This window comes from Carassius carassius, chromosome 19 (genome assembly GCF_963082965.1).
Source record: "Carassius carassius chromosome 19, fCarCar2.1, whole genome shotgun sequence".
In the NCBI taxonomy this organism is placed as follows: Eukaryota; Metazoa; Chordata; class Actinopteri; order Cypriniformes; family Cyprinidae; genus Carassius; species Carassius carassius.
Window position 1 is genome coordinate 20404061 of NC_081773.1, and position 21468 is coordinate 20425528.

Sequence of the window (21468 nt, forward strand, 5' to 3'; positions counted from 1 at the left end):
TTAACTGTCACGTGCTCACAGTCACCCTGCTTGTTACCCCACAATACGTTATGAGTATGTCTCTTTTTTTTACATGATTTTATAATGTCAATCGAGACACGAAATTTCAATAGTCAAACTGCTGCCGAAAGGTTCACTACTGTTTACAAATTTATTTGGTTGGCACGATAACTAAACTCGCTCGCTGCTGATGTGTTGTCATAAAGTGTTTGAATATTTAAAGCAGCATTGATATCAGCTGAGCTCAGCAGTGAGAAAAACCGAGACTTGATACTGAAGATGCTTTCCTCTCCCAGTCAGGTGACTAAACTTTAGTCTTTTCCATTCTTTACACTACAAGAACCGGCATCCACACTTTGTCAGGCGTTGGGGGTTTCTCTGCACCATACAAAAGGCTTTTGAGTGACCGATCAATTGTATGCTTGTCACAGATGGATTGTAGGGGTCAAGCTCTATTCAAGCAGAGATTGTCCAGCTGAGTGACTCCTGTTATTCAGGTGGCCTGTCCATGAAGCATTTCATTCATCCAAGTCATTGTAGTAGGCTAGAATTTAGTTGAAACAACTGCACTTTTTTTTCTTTTAAAGCAAACAGTTGTTGTAAAGGATGTTTATCAATGCTTTGGTCTACAAAGTGGATTGGCTATGTTCGGAATAGAATACTAATATTCCCCCTTCATTTCTAGTGTGATAAGATGTTAAAACTAGCTGCTCAATTTTAACTTTTTATATATTTATTTACTTTTATTTTTATTTTAGACATACAGAAATGTTCACATAAAATGAAAAAGAACTGCAAAAGAACCACTTTTATTTCCAAATTGATTGCTTTTATGCCACTCAAATGATGAGGTCATGTGACATCCATGTATCATAACTACTGTTTAAAACATTTATTAAGGGTTAATGCCCATACTGTTTCAGTTGCAGTCCTGATTACATTTAATCTAATAAAAAAATGTGGCATGTGTCAAGACAGCCAGCATCAAAATTCAGATTTTAAAGTGTGATCCATGTAAAGAATGTCACACTCCATAGGTTTATGTTGTTTCTAATGTGTTGGCTTTCATGCAAGATATCACCCAATCTTTCAAGCATGCAGGAAAACAACCGTTTTTTTCTTCTAGACATTGCTTATGTTGCCTGCATTGAACTCTACTTTCCTTTAGCTCATAGTGAGTGTGCAAATAGGCATGTGCATGGTGTTTATCACAATAGAAAATTTAATGTATTTAAATTGTATTTGATGTATCTTTTCTGAGCTTTTTTGAAAAAAATGTTTATACACACACACACACACACACGCACACACACACACATATATATAAATATATATATATATATATATATATATATATATATATATATATATATAGTGGGTAAAATAAGTATTGAACGTGTCACAATTTTTTCAGTAGATATATTTCTAAAGGCGCTGTTGACATGAAATTTTCACCAGATGTTGGTAACAATTCAAGTAATCCATACATACAAAGAAAGCAAATAAAATATGTTCAGAAATTAAGTTCTGTTCAGTGTAATTAAGTGGAATGACACAGGAAACAAGTTTTGAACACATGATGAAAGGGAGGTGCAAAAAGGCTTGGAAAGCCAAGACACCAGCAGAAATCTGTCAGTAATTAGAAAGCAATCCTTCACCCAGTCAGTGGAAATTAATATTAGTTGGTTCAGTCCCAGTTGATGGCCTATAAAAAGGTGTTTCATGACCAACGTATCACATGAGAAACATTTCATGATGGATAAAAGCAAAGAGCTCTCTCAAGACCTTCACAACCTTATTGTTGCAAAACATATTGACATTGGTTACAGAAGGATTTCTATACTTCTGAATGTTCCAGTGAGCACTGTTGGGGCCATTATCTGGAAGTAGAAAGAACATAATTTCACAATAAACCAGCCACGACCAGGTGCTCCTCACAAGATTTCTGATAGAGGAGTGAAAAGAATTATCAGAATAGTGTCCAAGAGCCAAGGACCACTTATTGAGATCATCATACTGTGGCCTGTATACACACACTCATCATGCAAGACACCACAGTGAGAAAATAATCCCAAACACAGCCAAGGAAACTCTCAATTGGTTTCAGAGAAAGAAAGTAAACCTGCTAGGATGGCCCAGCCAATCACTTGAATTGAATCCAATAGAAAATCTGTGGAAAGAAGTAAAGATCAGAGCTCATAGAAGAGGCTCATGGAACCTTCAAGATTTGAAGACTGTTTGTGTGGAAGAATGACCCAAAATCACACCTGAGCAATGCATACGACTAGTTTCTCCATAGTGGAGACGTCTTGAAGCTGTCATTAACAACTATTTGTATAATTAAATACATTTCAGTTAGCGTGTTCAATACTTTTTCCCTGGGTCATTCCATTTTATTACACAGAATTTTATTTATTTTTTTTACGTATGGATTACTTGGGTTGTCATCAGCATTTTAAGAAAGATATTTACTGAGAAATATGGTGACATGTTCAATACTTATTTTACTCACTGTATATCACAGAAAATATACATTATATACAATTTAAATACATTAAACGTTCTATTCCTGCTGCAACTTTTAGTGCATTTTTTTACCCTAAAAGGATAATATTATTTCTAAAATGTGATCAGTACTTTTTGCAAAGTGTTTATTTCTGGTTTATGGTATTTAACCTGGTATTGCGCTATATTTTATTACAAATTAACACAGCCTATTATTAATAACATTTCAAAGATACATTTCAAAATGTAATTTTAAAGTGCAGTTTTACACCCCTAAAATATAGCTACTTTTGCAAATTATTCCAGAAACTTCTCAAATAAAAAAAAAGTGTATAATGTGTTTCATTTCAATGGTACATTAAAAAAGCCAGATCAATAGTTTATTAAGAGAAATATTTGTTATTAATACTAAATGTATTCTTTTATTTTCTATATTACAACTTTATAGCTAAACTAAGGTTTTGAAACATTTCCAGTATAAAAAAGATTCAGGAGAATCAACAACGTTAATTTCTCTGTAAGAAGAACGATACAACACTGTTTAATGTCACAAAATCAGGTGTCAGGTAGGCGAGCTGTCCTCGAAATCGCGCATGCTCAGCTGAGTCACACGTCCAAGGCAGCTCGTGCACGGATATACTTCTCATTTACTTCCATCCATAGCACGGTGACGGGTCTCTAAGCAGCCTGACACAGGAGAGAGAGAGAGCGGCTAGAGGCAGTTTAAGGGAGGGGGGCAGCAGCAGTCGATGCTGGTGACGCAGGAAAAACACCCAACAGCAGACAATAAACCAATGATCTGATCTCAACACAGACGTGTTATTTATAATCCGGACAGCCAGGCACATGCACTTGGCTGAGTAATTAAAAAGCAGCACTTAAATGATCCGATCTGGGGTCGTATGGCGGAAAGATCCAGTTTGATTTTCGGTAAGTGGGGTTGTGTGTGAAGCTAAAGGAAGCTAGCGGCTAATAGCAGATGATTTGCAAGTCAGTGCTCACTTAGCTTAGCTCGAACAGCTCAATGAACGAATTTAAAGACGTCTGGATATGTCACTTCTTACATATTTTTAATCCTCCCACACGTCACCTGAATAGCCGATTATTTGATCTATTCAAGCTAATTAGCATTTGCGTTTGACGGCAGTTCAGTCTGAGGTGGTTGATTTGTGGCTAAACAAGTGGTTTTGACGTGGGCAGGTCGGTTGTCTTTTTGCATTGGTTAATCTTTTTCGTTTTTGGCAGCTTGTGAATTATAAATTGAGCTTGTTGATAACTATAAGGGGTGTTTTGATGTTTTAATGTCTTTAAATTCGCTGTCACGAGCTGATTGTGTTTTGCTGGAGTCCAGCTGTTAGCCGTTAGCGAGTTAGCCTGTTCCTGCTGCTGTATTTACATTCACTTTCGCTCTTATTTGAGTTATAAACTACGATTATATATTACAAAACGGTGTAATGTGAAGCCTCAGAGTGTTAATAAAATTTTATGCATTGCTGGTTACACAAATAACCTGGCGTAACTCCGATTGTGTTTGGAGGAGGAAACGGGCCTGAACTGCCACAGTTTCAAACTAGGCCCAATGTCTGTGTCTCAAAAGCAAGTGTGCTGCCCACCTAGACAATATTTTTGGGCATCGTAGGCACGTTTGCAGCGTTTAAACTGGCTGAGAGGAAAAAACTAGTAAGCGCCCTACTTTGACAGCATTTTTGGGTGTCACAGCCTGATTATGTAGGCAGATCACTGTGTTTTGAGATACAGCCAATATCATCTTTTTTCTGTTTAATTCCGTTTTGTGGAATTTGGAGTGATTTCTGGTAGCAGCAATATTTCTATTGACTGTATGGGCAACGCCCATATTTGGCTATTAGTGACAGTAAAATTAATTTCTTTCCATTATCTGAGAACGTCAATCTGTACGTCTATATTCCGCTTGTCAGTTTATAGGCATCTGAGCGGTTCATTATGACAAATGTGAAAATGTTTGTTGTAATGAGTTCTATCAATATTAGATAATTGATTTGTCTCTGTATTGATGTCATATCGATTCAGTGAAATGTTTTTGTATACATAATGCTTATAGTAGCATGTTTATAATTACTGCCAAACCAGCAGGTTGGTTAAAAGTTTTAAACAGTCTTTCACTCAGACTGCTACTGTGTGTAATCTTGATGTGATTTGAAGGCATTTCAATTTTTATCTCCTGCAATACTGATTTTATGTAAGGCTGTTTTTAATGAATACTAAGAATTCTCATCCTGATCAGCAGCCAAGATGTGCCAAGAGGTCTATTTAAAAAAAATGTCAAAAAAAATCACTTAACTTTATAGAAATCAGTGCCTGAAAGCCTTAAGTGTTTTTTTTTTTTTTTTTTTTTTTTTTTTTGTGAAATTTGTGTTGGTTTAGCACATTACAAATCATTTAGTACAGCTGCAGCTATTCTGCCTTATTTGTTTGAGAGTCAGCTGGCACAAAATGAAAAAAGAAGGTTGTCTGATTATTGTAATGAAATGCTAAGCATGTTTGATTTTAAATATCCCAGCCTCTAGAAAAAGAAATAGTTTTGATATATTCTGTTGAATTTGGAAGCACGTTCAAGATAATGTTATATTGGCATATTTTAGTTTCTGCCTAAGTCTTTAAATGTTTTAGCATCACCTTATCTTTTCAGTTATGCTTTGCATTCTGAAAAGCGTCCAGTTGGCTAAGAAGTGTTGATGAGAAAGATCCATTGGTTGTCCTTCATGTTTTTCTCTTTCATTCCATCACTGCTAGTGTGTGCTCTGCACTGATTTTTCTTTACTTGGCCTTGCATTTATGTACTAACCAGACCTGTTTTGTATGCTGTGATTTAATGCACTTTGCACTAGCCGGCAGCATCCTCATGGGAGGCATAACATGCACTATAAAAGTAAACCCTCTGCTACTTGTTTTGAACTATATATCTTGTATTTTTGTAGTTATTGTTATGCAATATGTTTGACCAGATAAGGGCACTAGAAATAGTTTCACTATTGTTTCCGAACAGCGATTCTGTGCTTCCATGTCTGTGCACTAAATATGAAAAATGTCAGACATTCAGTTTATTGAGCAAACTAATTTGAACTCAGTGAATACATATTTTTATGCTAAATACTTGACATCTGTACAAATGGAATTATAAAGAGCTTTGAGAATAGTTAAATGTAAGCCTGAATTTAAAATCCAAATACAGTCAAAATGGCACCCTATTTACTTTTTAATGCACATATGTGGTCTTGTTGCACAAGATTCATCAGTGCATGTTGTTCATCAGTGCATGTCTTGCCTTTGTGATTTTTAATCATAATGTAAAAACTTGCTCCTCCTTTTCCTTTTTGGCTGTTGTCAGTTAGGCCTTACTGTGACGTGCTTTTAACCAATAGCCAAACAGTTATTTGGACATTGTTTTAGTTATCTCACCTTTGGTCTAGCTCCGTTCCAAAGTGCAACACCTGCTTTTCACAATTCAATTCCCTATAGATAAAATCAAGTACCGCCCTTTTTTTTTCTTTTTTTTTTTCTGGTCACTTGGATATATGTCAGAAAAGGAAGTAAATTCACATTAATTTTATTATAAAAACATATGAGGTCTAAGCATGGACATGGAAATTAATAAAAGCTTAATTAGATTTATTTCTTACACTCAGCTCTAAAATATTTAATGGACTCTTTAAGTGCAGTCTCTATAAAATTATTAAAAAAAATATCTGTGCATAAAAGGCATGTGAAATCATTTGTCAAAGGTTTGTTTTAAAGATTCTGATGTTAGTCTCTTTATTTTTCAGGTTATGCAATGGTCTCTGCAACATATCCAGTCCCCCAGGTGGTGCTTTCACTTTCAGAAGTGTGCCGGTTCTCCGTCGCTCCTAAGGAGAAACTGATTTCTTCTGGTGTGCCAGCAACATAAGCAGACAAGATTGCAAAGATCTGCCCCGTGTCGAGTATGACGGCCACGACCCGTGGCTCCCCTGTGGGAGGGAATGACGGTCAGGGCCAAGCTCCGGATGGCCAGTCCCAGCCACCCCTGCCCCAGAACCAGGTCAGTGCTCCATTTTGAGTTTTCCCTTTCCATTCTGATCCCTTTTTGCTGTTACTGAAGGAAAACTGTCGCTGAAGAGAATTTGTTTTATCGATAAAATTTGCAGTGACCTTTCGTTGTGTACACATGTGCCGGTATTTGGTAGTGCAATATATCACGGTAATGAATATGCACAATATTGTTATCGTGGGCACTTCTAAATACTAGGGTTGCACAATATATCAGCCACCATACCGGTATCAGCCGATAAATGTAATTTTTTATGATAACATTAGAGCTATGAGTGATGCAATACCAAAATAAAACGATAAACTGACTAGGGTGTCTAATAGGCGGAATTTAATCTGCAATCAAAATTGGCGATCACGTTGAACCTTTTGACAAGAGAAAAGAGAAGTGACATTCAGCCAAGTATGGTGACCCATACTCAGAATTTGTGCTCTGCATTTAACCCATCCGAAATGCACACACACAGAGCAGTGAACACACACACACACACTGTGAGCACACACCCGGAGCAGTGGGCAGCCATTTATGCTGCGGCGCCCGGGGAGCAGTTGGGGGTTCAGTGCCTTGCTCAAGGACACCTCAGTCGTGGTATTGAAGGTGGAGAGAGAACTGTACATGCACTCCCCCCACCCACAATTCCTGCCGGCCCGGGACTCGAACTCACAACCTTTCGATTGGGAGTCCGACTCTTTAACCATTAGGCCACGACTTCCCCGACAAACCTTTAAAATAGAGTTTAGGAAGCTGTATGTAACCACAGTCATTAGCTTCAGGTCTTGGAGGTGTTTGAATTTCAGCTCTTTGATCTTCAGGTGGTCTGAATAAAGGCCACATCTGACAAAAGGCTTCAATAGTTAACTAAAGCTAATGACTGTGGTTACATACAGCTTCCTAAACTCTATTTTAAAGGTTTGAGAGCTATAAGTGATGCAATACAAAAAATGATTAAGATGTCTAATAGCCGGAAATTAGTCTAATCTGCTCACCAACTTACCTTCGATGCTCACGGGCTTCCTTCTGCACCGAAGCATTACAGCTATCGATTTTTAACAAAACAGGTCTAGTCAAATTTATCTAACCTAACTATTTTCACTCGTTATTGTATGCAAAGAGGCTTACTTGGTGCCAGTAGACAGCCTTTTTTTCTCCCATAAATAAAAACCTTGCTACTTGAGATTTTTTACATGCACGGTGCCAAGAGAGGCATAGTCTATAAGTAGGCCTAACAGTTGAAGTTAAAGTCAGTAAAATAACAATAAAAACAATAATTTAATGGTGGTATCCAAAACATCCAATTTAATTCATGTATTAGATGAATTTTCTTGCACTTCAATGCACATGCATAATAAGCCTAGTAATAAGTAGATGTTTGAAATACATCAATAACTGATATCATAGTGTAACACAGATAACATTGCCATCATATTGACTGAGTTAATACTGCATCCTATATTAAGCTAGTGAAGTAAATTGTCATAAAAGCTGTGAAAGTCCTTTGGGATGACTTCCTTCAGGTCTTGGAGGTGTTTGAATTTCAGCTCTTTGATCTTCAGGTGGTCTGAATAAAGGCCACATCTGACAGAGTTCCTCTAAGGAGACACACATGGTTGCTGCAAAAAAATACAATGAATAAAGGTCAAATAATTTCCCCTAAATTAAACTGTATGTTTACATATGATAACGAGGCAAGAAGCCAACTAGCTTGCTTAGTGATGAACATGACGGAAAAGGCAGCTACTTTTTGAACATGAGGGCATGCCTTGACATTGTAAGCTACAAACCTGTTTTATCTGCAATGCACAGGGTTTAGTCTGCATTGCAGAGGATTGTTTTGCACAAGTTTCGATCCTCAGATGGGCACCAAAAATAGCGGTGGTCAAGATTTTTTTTTAAGCCCAACGAAAATCATGTTAGCCATCTCACCAAACATGAAGACAAAACCAATGCATGGTGGTAAACTAAGTCAACGGCATGCAATTTTTGTGCATTAAATTCATTATCCTCGTCAGATACAAAACCATGGAAGATTTCAGTCAACAAGATAGCTACCATCCAATGCTTGACCTAGCAGAAAGAAGAATCTAGCATCCTCAGAAACGACACATTACACCTCAGCAATACTATTACTTGGAGATAAAACTGTTATAAATCATATATATAAACTGTTATTATGTAATTCATATAACTGAATCATGAATAACCATTCTTTTGAGGATATTTACCTCAGAGGACATGCTGCTCGACGAGGATTCGTTGCGACTCTTATGCTGCGAAGCTCCCGCGGTGTGAAGAAGAGGTGGAGTTACGAGACTTCTCAGACAGTTGAAGTGTCCAATGGAGTTACGAGATTTGCTTTCAAGCTATTCTTAAGACTTTAGATTAGTTAATAATTTGTAAAAGTAACATACCCATGTGGGGACTGACCAATAGCTTGATTTATGAAAAAATATGAAATTTAAATGCAAAAGGCAAGAGACTGTTTCTGTCTGTGGTGTTTTAATTTTAAATATTTTAACAAGAAAAGTAGGATAATTATTGTTTACATGTTTTGCCGCTTGCTTGAGCAGCTTATTATACAAACCTAGAAGTAAAATGCATGATGAAATTAAAACAATGAACAAATTGGGGCATTCGGCCAATCACAACACACTGGATAGCTGTCCAATCAGCGTACACTTCACTTTTCAAAACAATGAATTTGGAAAAATCAATGCTTTTCAAAACGGCGAGGCAACGGGAGAAACTATGTACATTATGTGGAAAATAATGTTGAACCTTAAACCACATACAGTACAGACCAAAAGTTTGGACACACCTTCTCATTCAAAGAGTTTTCTTTATTTTCATGACTATGAAAATTGTAGAGTCACACTGAAGGCATCAAGGGCTATTTGACCAAGAAGGAGAGTGATGAGGTGCTGCGCCAGATGACGTGGCCTCCACAGTCACCGGACCTGAACCCAATTGAGATGGTTTAGGGATGAGCTGGACCGCAGACAGAAGGCAAAAGGGCCAACAAGTGATAAGCATCTCTCGGGGAACTCCTTCAAGACTGTTGGAAGACCATTTCAGGTGACTACCTCTTGAAGCTCATCAAGAGAATGCCAAGAGTGTGCAAAGCAGTAATCAAAGCAAAAGGTGGCTACTTTGAAGAACCTAGAATATGACATATTTTCAGTTGTTTCACACTTTTTTGTTATGTATATAATTCCATATATAATTCCACATGTGTTAATTCATAGTTTTGATGCCTTCAGTGTGAATCTACAATTTTCATAGTCATGAAAATAAAGAAAACTCTTTGAATGAGAAGGTGTGTCCAAACTTTTGGTCTGTACTGTAAGTACATTGAATTAGACCAAATACACAAAATAATGTTTTTTACAACATCATATGACCCCTTTAATAATGCAATGTTGAAATGAAAAGTTACAGAACATGAACTAAAAAAAAAAGAATAACTTGTAGCTATTGCTCATTGTGAATGTTATAGCATTAAAGGGTTAGTTCGGCCAAAAATGAAAATTAAGCCATAAATTACTCTCCCTGAAGTCATCCTAGGTGTATATGACTTTCTTCTTTCAGATGAATTCAGTTGGAGTAATTAAAACATATGTCTTTGATCTTTCAAGCTGTTTGATGCCACTCAGCGTGTGTTGCACTGCATCGGTCCTTGAGAAGTTTAATGAAAAAGCTCATCCATTAAAATAAAGTGTCTCTCACATCTCCGGAGGGGTGAACAAAGGGGTGAACTTTTTATAGTTCTTTTGCATTTAATCTGTATAAAACTTAACTTATACATTTTTCTGTATTGCTTTAGTGTATTTAAATGTTTAGTTATGTTTGTTATAAGAGAAAATTTATTACACCCGTTATACTGTATTTTGACAACATTTTTTTTTTTTTACTAAATTTCATTACCATGATAATATTGTACACCATGATTAAAAACATTAGCAATTAATCACAACATGAAAATTTGATACCGGCATATCCCTAGCGTTGTGCTATGTTATGTTATGTTCTTAGTGGGGATGCACAGGTTGACCGGCCATAAATCGGAACCGGACGGTTTTTGCTTAAAATACGCGATCGGCAATTGACCGGTTTTTGTTCTTTTTTCGGCCGATTTTTCCGGAAGTGCGCTCGCGTGCACAGACTACATTGTAATCGTTCGCCATGTCATTTGTGTGGAAGAGTATTTCGAAATTTGTGCGCAGGACACGGGCAGCCGATCAGCACTGGAAATGCAGAGCTTCATATCTGAGGCACAGATAGCAGGAAGCGATCAGCAGTTGTTGTACTGGCGCACAAATAAGAGTCCCTTTTCTGCGCGCACTGAAGCTGCGAGAGCGTATACTGTACCAGTCCGCGCCCTGAACACGAGTAAGACCGTGAAGAGATGTTCAGCTCAACTTCTCACGTGTTGGATGAGAAACTAAACGGACAAAACTGACATTTTTTTTTGTTAATTAGAACTTGCATGCATGTTTGAAAAACCAGAAGTAAATGTCAGTTCTGCATTAGCATGATTATTTTTATTTTACCTTAAAATTACATAGACTTAATTTGATTTAAAAATCACCTGCTGTAGCACTCTGAAAAAGTCGTTTCATTCATCCAGTTAAACATTTTTAGGGTAATGATTCACATCTATATTTTTTTACTTGAGACAATAAGTTATTTATTTTTCATTGGCTCAAGTAAAAAAAAATATAGATCATTACCCTTTTTTTTTTTTTTTTTATTGGATGAATGGAAAACTTTGCATCTTTTGTTTTATTCACACCAAAATTATTTCATTTTAACATTTTGGAATAATGTATTTATATAGCATACTTTTATTTAGTCTCACTGGTAAAGACCAGTTTTTTTTTTTATTTAAAACCATATTTAAAAACTAAAATACTGAATGCTGATTAAGAAACATCTTATTGAAGGTGTGTTGATTGTTTTGTTTGGACTGTAGAACTATGCAGTTATTGCCTTTAATTTCACATGGTTACAGTTAATCTTTTAATTTCACATGGTTACAGTTAATCTTTTAATTTAAGGCCAGTTCTCTGTAGTTTCAACCCAATTAAAAAAAAGCTAAATGCTGATGTCTGAACCATCTGTGTTTGTACTGAATGTAGGCTACTTACTGTGCAGTTACTGCTGTTAATTTCAGATGGTTACAGTTATTGTTTTCAATAGACAAAAGCCAGTTTGGCCTATTAAATACCAAATAAACATCATGTTTATGCATACTCCCTTCTTTCTTGTTTGTTGCTTAAAAGATTAAAAAAAAATCGGTATCTGAATCGACCAGTTTGCTTGTAAAAAATCGGTATCGGAATCGGCCATGAAAAATCATGATCGTGCATCCCTAGTTCTTAGAACCACATATAATCCGTTGTCTGATTTCCAACAAAAAAATAATAATTTGCTGTCTCTCACAGATGCAAATGTGTAATTGTGCTTTTCCCTACTGTGCGTTCACACCGCCAGTGTCAAAGTGGCCGGAAGTCATTAATTTTCAATGTAAGCCGGCGTCGAGGAGCGGCACGGCGCGACTTGGTCGTTGAGAGCATCGAGGAAAGTTGAAATCAAGGCAACTTTGAGCTTAATGAGCTATGACGCAGTTGGGCAGCAACCAATCGGAACATAGAAGTCCACCGTTTGAGAGGATACCAGAAAACGCAGCTCCGACCACATTAGTTCCCAAGCACAATATAGGACAGGTTGATTATTGCTGTTTCGGGTTGGCACTAATCTATGATGTGTCCCATCAGAGTATTTTTACAGTGCTTTATACATTATTAGGTAAAGGATCTTAATACTTCGTCCACAACAATATTTAATGAGGTTAACTTCTAACGTTATCCTCATTGTGGTTAGTCTGCACAAGTTTAACAAGCTTGTTTGCTTTGCGGTCACTTTAAATACAAGATTAAGCATTCGATCTACAGTACAGACCAAAAGTTTGGAAACATTACTATTTTTTATGTTTTTGAAAAGTTTCTTCTGCTCATCAAGCCTGCATTTATTTGATCAAAAATACAGAAAAAAATGTAATATTGTGATATATTATTACAATTTAAAATAATTGTTTTTAAATTTATTATACTTTAAATTATCATTTATTTCTGTGATGCAAAGCTGAATTTTTAGGATCATTATCACATGATCCTTTAGAAATCATTCTAATATGATGATTCATTATCAAAGTTGGAAAAAGTTCTGCTGCTTAATATTTTTTCAGATCATGTGATACTTTTTTAGGATACTTTGATGAAAAAAAAAAAAAAAGAAGAAGCTATGTTTTTAAAATCTAAATATTTTGTAATAATATACACTACTGGTCAGTAATTTGGGGTCAGTAATTTTTTTTTCTTTTTTTAAATAAAATCAATACTTTTATTCAGCAAGGATGTGTTAAATTGATAAAAAGTGATAGTAAAGAAAATATATTATTAGAATATTTATTATTAGAATTTTTATTTTATTTTGAATAAATGCAGTTCTTTTTAACCTTTTATTCATCAAATATATTAGACAGCAGAACTGTTTCCTACACTCATAATAAATCAGAATATTAGAATGATTTCTAAATGATCATGTGATAGACTGGATGTTACATGTGGCACTGAAGGCTGGAGTAATGATGCTGAAAATTCAGCTTTGCATCACAGGAATAAATTATTTTTTTTAAGTATATTCAAATAGAAAACTATTATTTTAAGTTGTAATAATATTTCACAATATTACAGTTTTTTTCTGTATTTTTGATCAAATAAATGCAGGCTTGATGAGCAGAAGAAACTTCTTTCAAAAACATTAAAAATAGTAATGTTTCCAAACTTTTGGTCTGTACTGTACGTCAGAGCGTCTGAGCGCTCACAAATCTTTCTGCAGCATCGTGAGCAGAGCGGCCAGAGTGATTTTTGACGCTCTCGACGCCGGCGGTGTGAACGCACAGCTAGAAGGAACAGATGTCAACAGAGGGAAATATTATTAGGTAACTGTAGAACGATCCATTAAAAGAAAAAGAAAAACACCTCTCCTCTATCATATTACATATTTGGTTAAGAAAGAGATAAACATAAGCTTATTTCTGAATTCTTTGTAATCATTAATTGAATTTAGCATTCCTGTAATTGTATTGCTTGTACTACTACTAAAAGCAAGGAGTTTTTTGTATTTTCTTAGTTATTTCTGAAATAACCAGTACTTTTTTGGACAGATAGATATTTTCAGTGATGGCTGACAGTTGTTCACAGACTTCTGTTGCTTATCAGCCTCATATTGGAATATTTATGATTTCAGTTTTACCTGCCACTAAACCACAGATTGTGTTTGCTCTTCCATCACTCTCAGATTGCTCTTCATTTGTAATTGGGTGGTAAAGAAAATGCTGTGAAGTTGTCCATACATTATGCAGATAGTCTAGCTTAATGAGACATTAAAGGGAGTTCACCCAATAAATGGAGATATTTTAATATACTCCATAATTTTTATATATACACTGTAAGTTTTCCTCTACAAATGTGGTAAATAGAGACTCAACCGGGTGTACTTATTGAGAGAAGAAAGTTAATTGGTTGTCATGTCAGACAAGCAAGGTTCAGCTTCTGTTGACCATATTTGTTGTGCTTTGTATATGTGTTGATTAATGTGTATATGTAAATAAAAGCCTAAATGGAATCTGTTCATCATATAAAGCCATTGTTTTCTCTTCAGAAGACTTGGATTTAACCCTTCGTTTTATATGGATTTGTTTCTTGATGACTTTATTTTGAAGCTTTACATTTTGACAACAAAATGGTGGGAGAATATCTACATGTATTTTCAGAAGATTAACAAAATTTCGTCTTTTTGAGAGTCTTACTGATAATTTGGATTTCCCAGAAGCAAGTGCATCTCTGTCTTTACAGTGTTTCCGATTTAATAATGTTTTTACAATGGTTTAATGTATTTGTGGTCAAAAAACTGACACCCCAGCATTATGACCAAAGAAAAGATGAGCGGCCCCCTTTGATTATGTTGCAGAAGGCAATTGTTATGTTCTCCAGGGATAGACTGCAGCAGGGTTATCTATTAAACCTGTGCTCACCGAGCGCATGTTAAAAGACAGGGATCAATGAGGATGAGACGCCCGGCAGAGAAAAGCACACTAGTTGGTTAGAATTTTGCAGCGCCTAGACATGAGAAGCAAACTGGCTATGTAGGTCAGCCAAGCAGAAGGAGCCTTTTCCAGCACACCCCCACATTTCCCAAGTTCCGCAGGCTTCATTCAGCTCTACATGCAGAGCTCCAGCCCACATGTATCCATTGACACAGCACAGGAAACTGACTCGGAGCATCTTAAAGCTGCTTCACTTTCCTTACGCTTTCTCTTTCATTCTTTTAATCCCTTACATTGATACATACTTGGTTTGCTTATTTGGAGGATTATCCCGTCACTAAGATACATACAGAATCATTAAGGTGGTTTACATTTGTTGAAAGCCGCATTCTTGTTTTTTACCGTCAATTATACCGCATAAAGTTTCTAACAGGAAAACATCTAGATTTAAAAAAATAAATAAAAATTATTTCAGGTATAAATGTTATTCCTCCGTATTTAAATTATTTATGCTGTTTGTCTGTCGCTCTTTTGTTTTTTAGTTTTCTTTTAACCCTGTTCTCACCACAGATGGTCTTGAAATTAAAATCGACCCTCTGTTTACTAAAACAGAGCTGCTTAAAAAATGTTTTGTTCTCAGGATTCTTTAAACATAAAACTCAAATCTGATTCTGAACTTTTGAACAGTAGAGAATTAAATATTTTCATAATATTGCATCAAAATCATTCTTCATATCTTATTCACATTCTTTCTTAACCTGTAAACTGTTTGCATTGCAGACATCCTCTCCCAACTCATCCAACGAAAACTCCCCAGTGAGCCCACCAGATGACCATGGTCAGGGGGACTGTCCCACACCCCTGGAGGAGGAGGAGCCAGCTTTCCCCCACACTGAACTGGCCAAGCTGGATGACATGATCAACAGGTTAGGGCTTGTATCCTATATTTGGTTGAATTATGGTAATCGTTATATCCGAAGCACTGTAGATGAACTACAAGGATATTGATATGAAGATATGACTTTTATTTACACTGATAGTGAGATCACACATCTGTGTCTTATCAATGATATATTATGTTGTTTAATTGTTTTTCCTTTTGCTGTACAGACCTCGTTGGGTCGTTCCAGTTTTACCAAAGGGTGAATTAGAAGTTCTTCTTGAAGCTGCTATAGATCTTTGTAAAAAAGGTAATGCTTTATTTTTGGGTCTTGTTTATCATTTAATATTATTCTTGTTGTTTTAATTAATTGTTGTACTAAGTAGTAGCAGAAGCAGTATTACCATTATCTGCAATATCTTAAAGGTCCTATGACATGAAAATTTCACTTTCTGAGGTTTTTTAACATTAATATGAGTTCCCCTAGCCTGTATATGGTCCCCAAGTTTCTAGAAATTTTAATCGGTGCAAATCGAGATTTTGCTATCTTTCTCTGCCTTTGAGAAAATGGAAGCTCAAACGGGCTGATCTTGAATCTCCTCTTTGTGACGTTGTAAGGAGAAATGTACATATAATTCAGTCGCAATGTCAGCAAAGGCATTACAAACAGACTTTTATGATATGGATTGGACAGCACCGGCACAAACAGTGAGTAACCCTGTTCATTAATGCCTGATCTGTGATCAGTGATTTCTGATGTGTAGCTAATTATTCAAGTTCACACAGACTTTCTTTCTAAATCGTTTAATACTGTTTATGCATCAGTGAATCAAGCCAGTGACTAAACGATCAACTTCACATTGTTTCTCTTAGTAGCATGAACGAAATCTGTTATTTAAATTGTGATTTAACTACAGAAAGCGATCAAAGAACGCTCCCTTTTTTCGGAGCTCTCACACATCGCGAGTATATCTGCACACCTGCCTAAACTGCCGTTACAATGAATGACGCTGTTATGCTGCACAACGGAGCTCTTGCTGTATTCATGTGTTTGCTGTTAGTTGTGGTGAAAGCATTTTGTGAGAGAAAACGTGTTGCAATAATGATGAGATGACTGCATTCACGCGATAAACAGACTCTGTCTACTCAATGCTCATCACTGCAGCCTTTCATGTGATGGGAAAAGATTCGTTAATCTCGACAGCTGTAATAGTAAATATATATATATATATATATATATATATATATATATATATATATATATATATATTATATTATATTATATTTGAGAGGGGTCCACATGTAATACGCATTTCAAATGCAAAGATGTCAGCCAATCACAACAGTTGTCGTTTACTCAGAGTCTCACAGCAGACACGCCCCTTCAAACAGAGCATTCAAGCCAGAGGGCTAATATCAGGATATAAAAAATGCTATTTATTTCTAAATTTTAAATGTAAAAATCCTAATAACAATATAAGTACACCTAAGGAAACATTAAAAAGCATTTAAAGAAAAGGAAATAATCCATGTCATGGGACCTTTAAGCTTCCACTTTTGCTCTCGAAGGAATTCTTCAGCCTGTCTAAATGTCAGCCTCTGATAGGTTTTTCTTTCATTTCTGTCTCCAGGACTTGATGTCAAGTGTGAAGCATGCCAGAGGTTTTTCAGAGATGGCTTGACAATATCCTTTACGAAAATACTGACAGATGAGGCTGTTAGTGGATGGAAATTTGAGATCCATGTAAGTCCTGCAACCTGCACGATGGTGCCATTTTCATAATTTCTTCCATTTCAGCAGCACATTTTGTCTTTTTGTTTGCACATTAAAGGGTTTTACTAACCTCTCAAGAATTGATTACTACTTTGGGCGACTGTGAAGAAACGTAATGTTATTTTGGTTGCCTTCATCTTATTTGGCTGGGTGATTGAAATGCCAAAGCTTTGATCAAAGAGCTCCTTTCAGTTAAACAGAGGCAGTATTAGGACACAGCACTGAGTCATCGCTCTCATATGAGGCTTGTTTTAGCTCTTCCAAAGCTGTTCTAGGATCGGCTTCAATGGCAAATAAAGATCTATTTTTTTCTTCTTCTTTACATTTTAAGACTTCCTACTCACTGTAAATCAAAGTGCATGAACTATGCTTGTATTTCAGTGCATTTTAAACCCAAAACATACTTGATGCTTCTAGGATGTCAACCTGTGTCATTCTCATTCTCTTGTCAGCGGTGCATCATTAATAACGCCCACCGACTGGTGGAGCTGTGTGTGACCAAGCTCTCTCAGGACTGGTTCCCTCTACTAGAACTCTTGGCGATGGCCACCAACCCCCACTGTAAGTTCCACATCTACAATGGTACTCGGCCCTCTGAGACGGTGCCTGCTGGGGTTCAGCTAGCTGAGGATGAGCTTTTTGCCCGTCCACCTGACCCTCGTTCTCCTAAGGTGAGAGAGCGTTTGTGCCTCATGAATTCATGAATTTAATTTAAGAAATATTGAAATTTATTACTAGTCACACATCACCTAAAATATACACTTTTATTTTTTTTATGCATTAGTATATATTTTAACCTTTATGTTAATTGTATGATGTTTGATCCAAAGATGTTTTCTGCATTAACTACCTTTTAATGAATCTGCCTTCAGCTTGAATTTCAGTGTTTTATTTTGCTTTGGTCCAGTGGTCTGTTCGATGAAAACTTCCTGTTTATTTGTTTCCTGCAGGGCTGGTTGGTAGACTTAATAAACAAATTTGGCACGTTAAACGGGTTTCAAATTCTGCATGATCGATTCATGAGCAGCCAAGCTCTGAATGTTCAGATCATCGCCGCACTCATTAAGTAAGAACAATCAAACATATTTAACTGATTTGTCTGGAACCTGGATTTCTTTCTTTTTCTTTTTTTTTTCCCAAGTTTGACTCACTTGTTTGTTTTACAGGCCTTTTGGACAGTGCTATGAGTTTCTCACTTTGCAAACAGTGAAGAAGTACTTTCTTCCCATCATAGAAATGGTTCCCCAGTTTCTAGAAAACCTCACCGATGAGGAATTGAAAAAGGAAGCAAAGAATGAAGCCAAAAATGATGCCCTGTCTATGATAATCAAATCTTTAAAGAACCTGGCTTCTCGAGTACCAGGACAAGAGGAAACAGTGAAGAATTTAGAGATATTTAGGTTAAAAATGATTCTTAGGTGAGCTGAACATCAGCTAAAATTCATTTTAAGACATTATGCAGCAAGGTAAATGATTGTTCTTGATCACTGACATTGTTTTTGTTACAGGTTATTACAGATTTCTTCTTTTAATGGCAAAATGAATGCACTAAATGAAGTAAACAAGGTGATTTCAAGTGTTTCCTATTACACGCATCGACATGGCAATCCTGAAGAGGAAGAGTGGCTGACGGCAGAACGCATGGCAGTAAGTCATGCTGCACTACTTAACCAAATAGTTTGCATGACAAAGCTCGTAACATTCTCCTGTTTTTCTCATTGAAAGTTAACAAAACTTGGTGTTCTATTTGTTTGTGAAAAGCTTAGAGGCAGCCGAAATAAAGTCTTGGATCCGTTTCTTCACATTAGCTGAACATGCATTTGTTTCCCACAGGAATGGATTCAGCAGAACAATATTTTGTCTATTGTGCTGCGAGACAGCCTTCATCAGCCACAGTATGTGGAGAAACTGGAGAAGATCCTGCGATTTGTCATCAAAGAAAAGGCCCTAACGCTCCAGGATCTGGACAACATCTGGGCAGCTCAGGTGAGACACATTCTTAATTTCCTGTTCCATTAATATGTTTGGTATAAAATATAATTTAAAGTGAGTAAACATAGTATTTTGTCATTCTTACAATTTTCTTTAATCTTTTTAATTGGATATTACTACAATCTAGAATTGTTTTAATTTATCAGATACTGTTAACCAAGAAACATAAACATATGGCTATAATGTTAAATTATGTTAATTTTGGCAGCCCTTCTAGAATTTCTGCTTTATTAGTAAACTTTGCAGCAGCTTGTCATTGTAATAATGGTGTCTGTATCCTCAGGCTGGGAAACATGAGGCTATTGTCAAGAATGTTCATGATCTCCTTGCAAAGCTGGCGTGGGATTTCTCACCTGAACAGCTGGACCATCTCTTTGACTGCTTCAAGGTTATTCAAACTGAACTAACGATTACAATTTTTTGCATTTAGAAAAAGTATTGTCTTAAAGTAGAGGCCGTGCATTTGTAGGTGTTTCATTAGAATTCAGCTTTTCTCTGTGTGCCTTACTAGCATTCCAACCGATTACAGAATCTCTGTCCTCAATGGAATCATTTTATGGTTTATAGGAGAGCTGGACTAATGCAAGTAAAAAGCAGAGAGAGAAGTTACTGGAATTGATTCGTCGACTGGCAGAGGATGACAAGGATGGTGTGATGGCTCACAAAGTGCTCAATCTGCTGTGGAATTTGGCCCATAGCGATGATGTTCCTGTGGATATCATGGACCAGGCCCTTAGCGCTCATATCAAAATTTTGGACTATAGCTGCTCCCAGGTATCCTGATCAGCTTTATTCAAGTAGTTCACTTTCAAATTAAAACCATAAAATGTTCTGAATTTCCTTCTTCCCTACTAAACAAAATCATTTTCGAAGATGTTTTGGTTCCTTGGAACAACATTAAGTGGAGGTCATTGAATTAAAGACAGTGTTTTTGTTCTCCTGTAGGACAGGGACACACAAAAGATGCAGTGGATAGACAGATTCATAGAAGAATTAAGAACTAATGACAAATGGGTGATTCCTGCATTGAAGCAAATACGAGAGATCTGTAGCCTCTTTGGAGAAGCCCCCCAGAATTTAAGGTAATGCAACTCGACTCAACCATCTTTAACCATCAATTGCATTGATACTTGTTTTAGTACACAAAAATAAAATGGACAAAAAAGAAATTTTTACTCCTATTCAAGGAATATGTATATGAAAATGTTCCACACATTTTAGGAAGAGCATGTAAATGTAGCAAATGTATCGTACACATCCCTGTTGTTTTTCAGAAAGAAAATACCTATTAACTTACTAAAGAGCTTAGAGGGGTAAGTGGACAGCTAATTTTGGGAAATATTATCATTATTATTATAACTAATTTAAAAACTGAAGTTTGCTTTTGGATTTCAGTAAAGCTGTAATTTATGAAAATCTGCTTGGTGCGCCTTGCACCATCTAATCAAATCACCAATCAGTGCCCATGGAAGAGGTTCATGCGTATAAAGCTTCTTACAGTAAGAGTGCTACTGTGGGTTATGTTTCATAAACTTACAAATGCATACTCATGGTATATGGTTTCAATTTAGTGCACTCTTCCTTCGGGATGCTTTAAACGTGTGAGTCCGTTGGAGAAAACAAAATTGCAGAAAGCTGAACTCACATTTTCCAGTACTTTCCAACACCTTATTGCAATGAGTTGAATATGACAAAATAATTCTTTTTCTGCCTTTGCTTTGATGGCGTCTCTGGTTAATGCTTCTTTAATGTGAATTTAAGCTTTCAATTAGGGACAGAGAAACATTTTTTCTATATACCTAAAAAGCCCATTTTCATACAATTTAGTTGAAGAACTTGCAATATAATGGAGATGTATAAATGGAATGGTTAATTCAGTCATGTCTCTTTCTTTACAGTCAAACGCAGCGAAGCCCACATGTCTTTTATCGACATGACCTAATCAACCAGCTGCAGCACAACCATGCACTGGTCACTCTTGTAGCAGAGAACCTGTCTGCATACATGGAGAATATGAGGCAGTTCTTGAAAGGTTTGTGAGGCTAACACTGTTTGTATATATGGACAAACCTCTTCATGTTATTCATTAAAAGGGGTTATGAAATGGAGAATCAAAGTGTGCTAAATCTTTACACGCATAAGAA

At 36.3% G+C, this 21468-nt stretch overlaps 1 protein-coding gene across 7 annotated transcripts in view; it reads left to right on the top strand.

Moving 5' to 3' along the window:
- Nucleotides 1-3139: 3139 nt before the first annotated feature.
- The window catches only part of usp9 (ubiquitin specific peptidase 9), a 38479-nt gene continuing 20150 nt past the window's right edge, over nt 3140-21468 (top strand). For 4 of the 7 annotated variants that reach the window (XM_059500205.1, XM_059500208.1, XM_059500209.1 and 1 more), the window contains exons 1-15: nt 3140-3435; nt 6309-6562; nt 15459-15604; nt 15789-15868; nt 17190-17302; nt 17785-18003; nt 18283-18398; nt 18499-18750; nt 18841-18979; nt 19166-19318; nt 19608-19712; nt 19892-20098; nt 20270-20406; nt 20599-20637; nt 21223-21356. In XM_059500205.1, the coding sequence (XP_059356188.1) occupies nt 6467-6562; nt 15459-15604; nt 15789-15868; nt 17190-17302; nt 17785-18003; nt 18283-18398; nt 18499-18750; nt 18841-18979; nt 19166-19318; nt 19608-19712; nt 19892-20098; nt 20270-20406; nt 20599-20637; nt 21223-21356 (1936 nt within the window). In that variant the 5' untranslated portion in view covers nt 3140-3435; nt 6309-6466. The remainder of the gene's footprint in view (nt 3436-6308; nt 6563-15458; nt 15605-15788; nt 15869-17189; nt 17303-17784; nt 18004-18282; nt 18399-18498; nt 18751-18840; nt 18980-19165; nt 19319-19607; nt 19713-19891; nt 20099-20269; nt 20407-20598; nt 20638-21222; nt 21357-21468) is intronic. The other 3 variants (XM_059500204.1, XM_059500210.1, XM_059500207.1) reach the window with 3 other exon arrangements.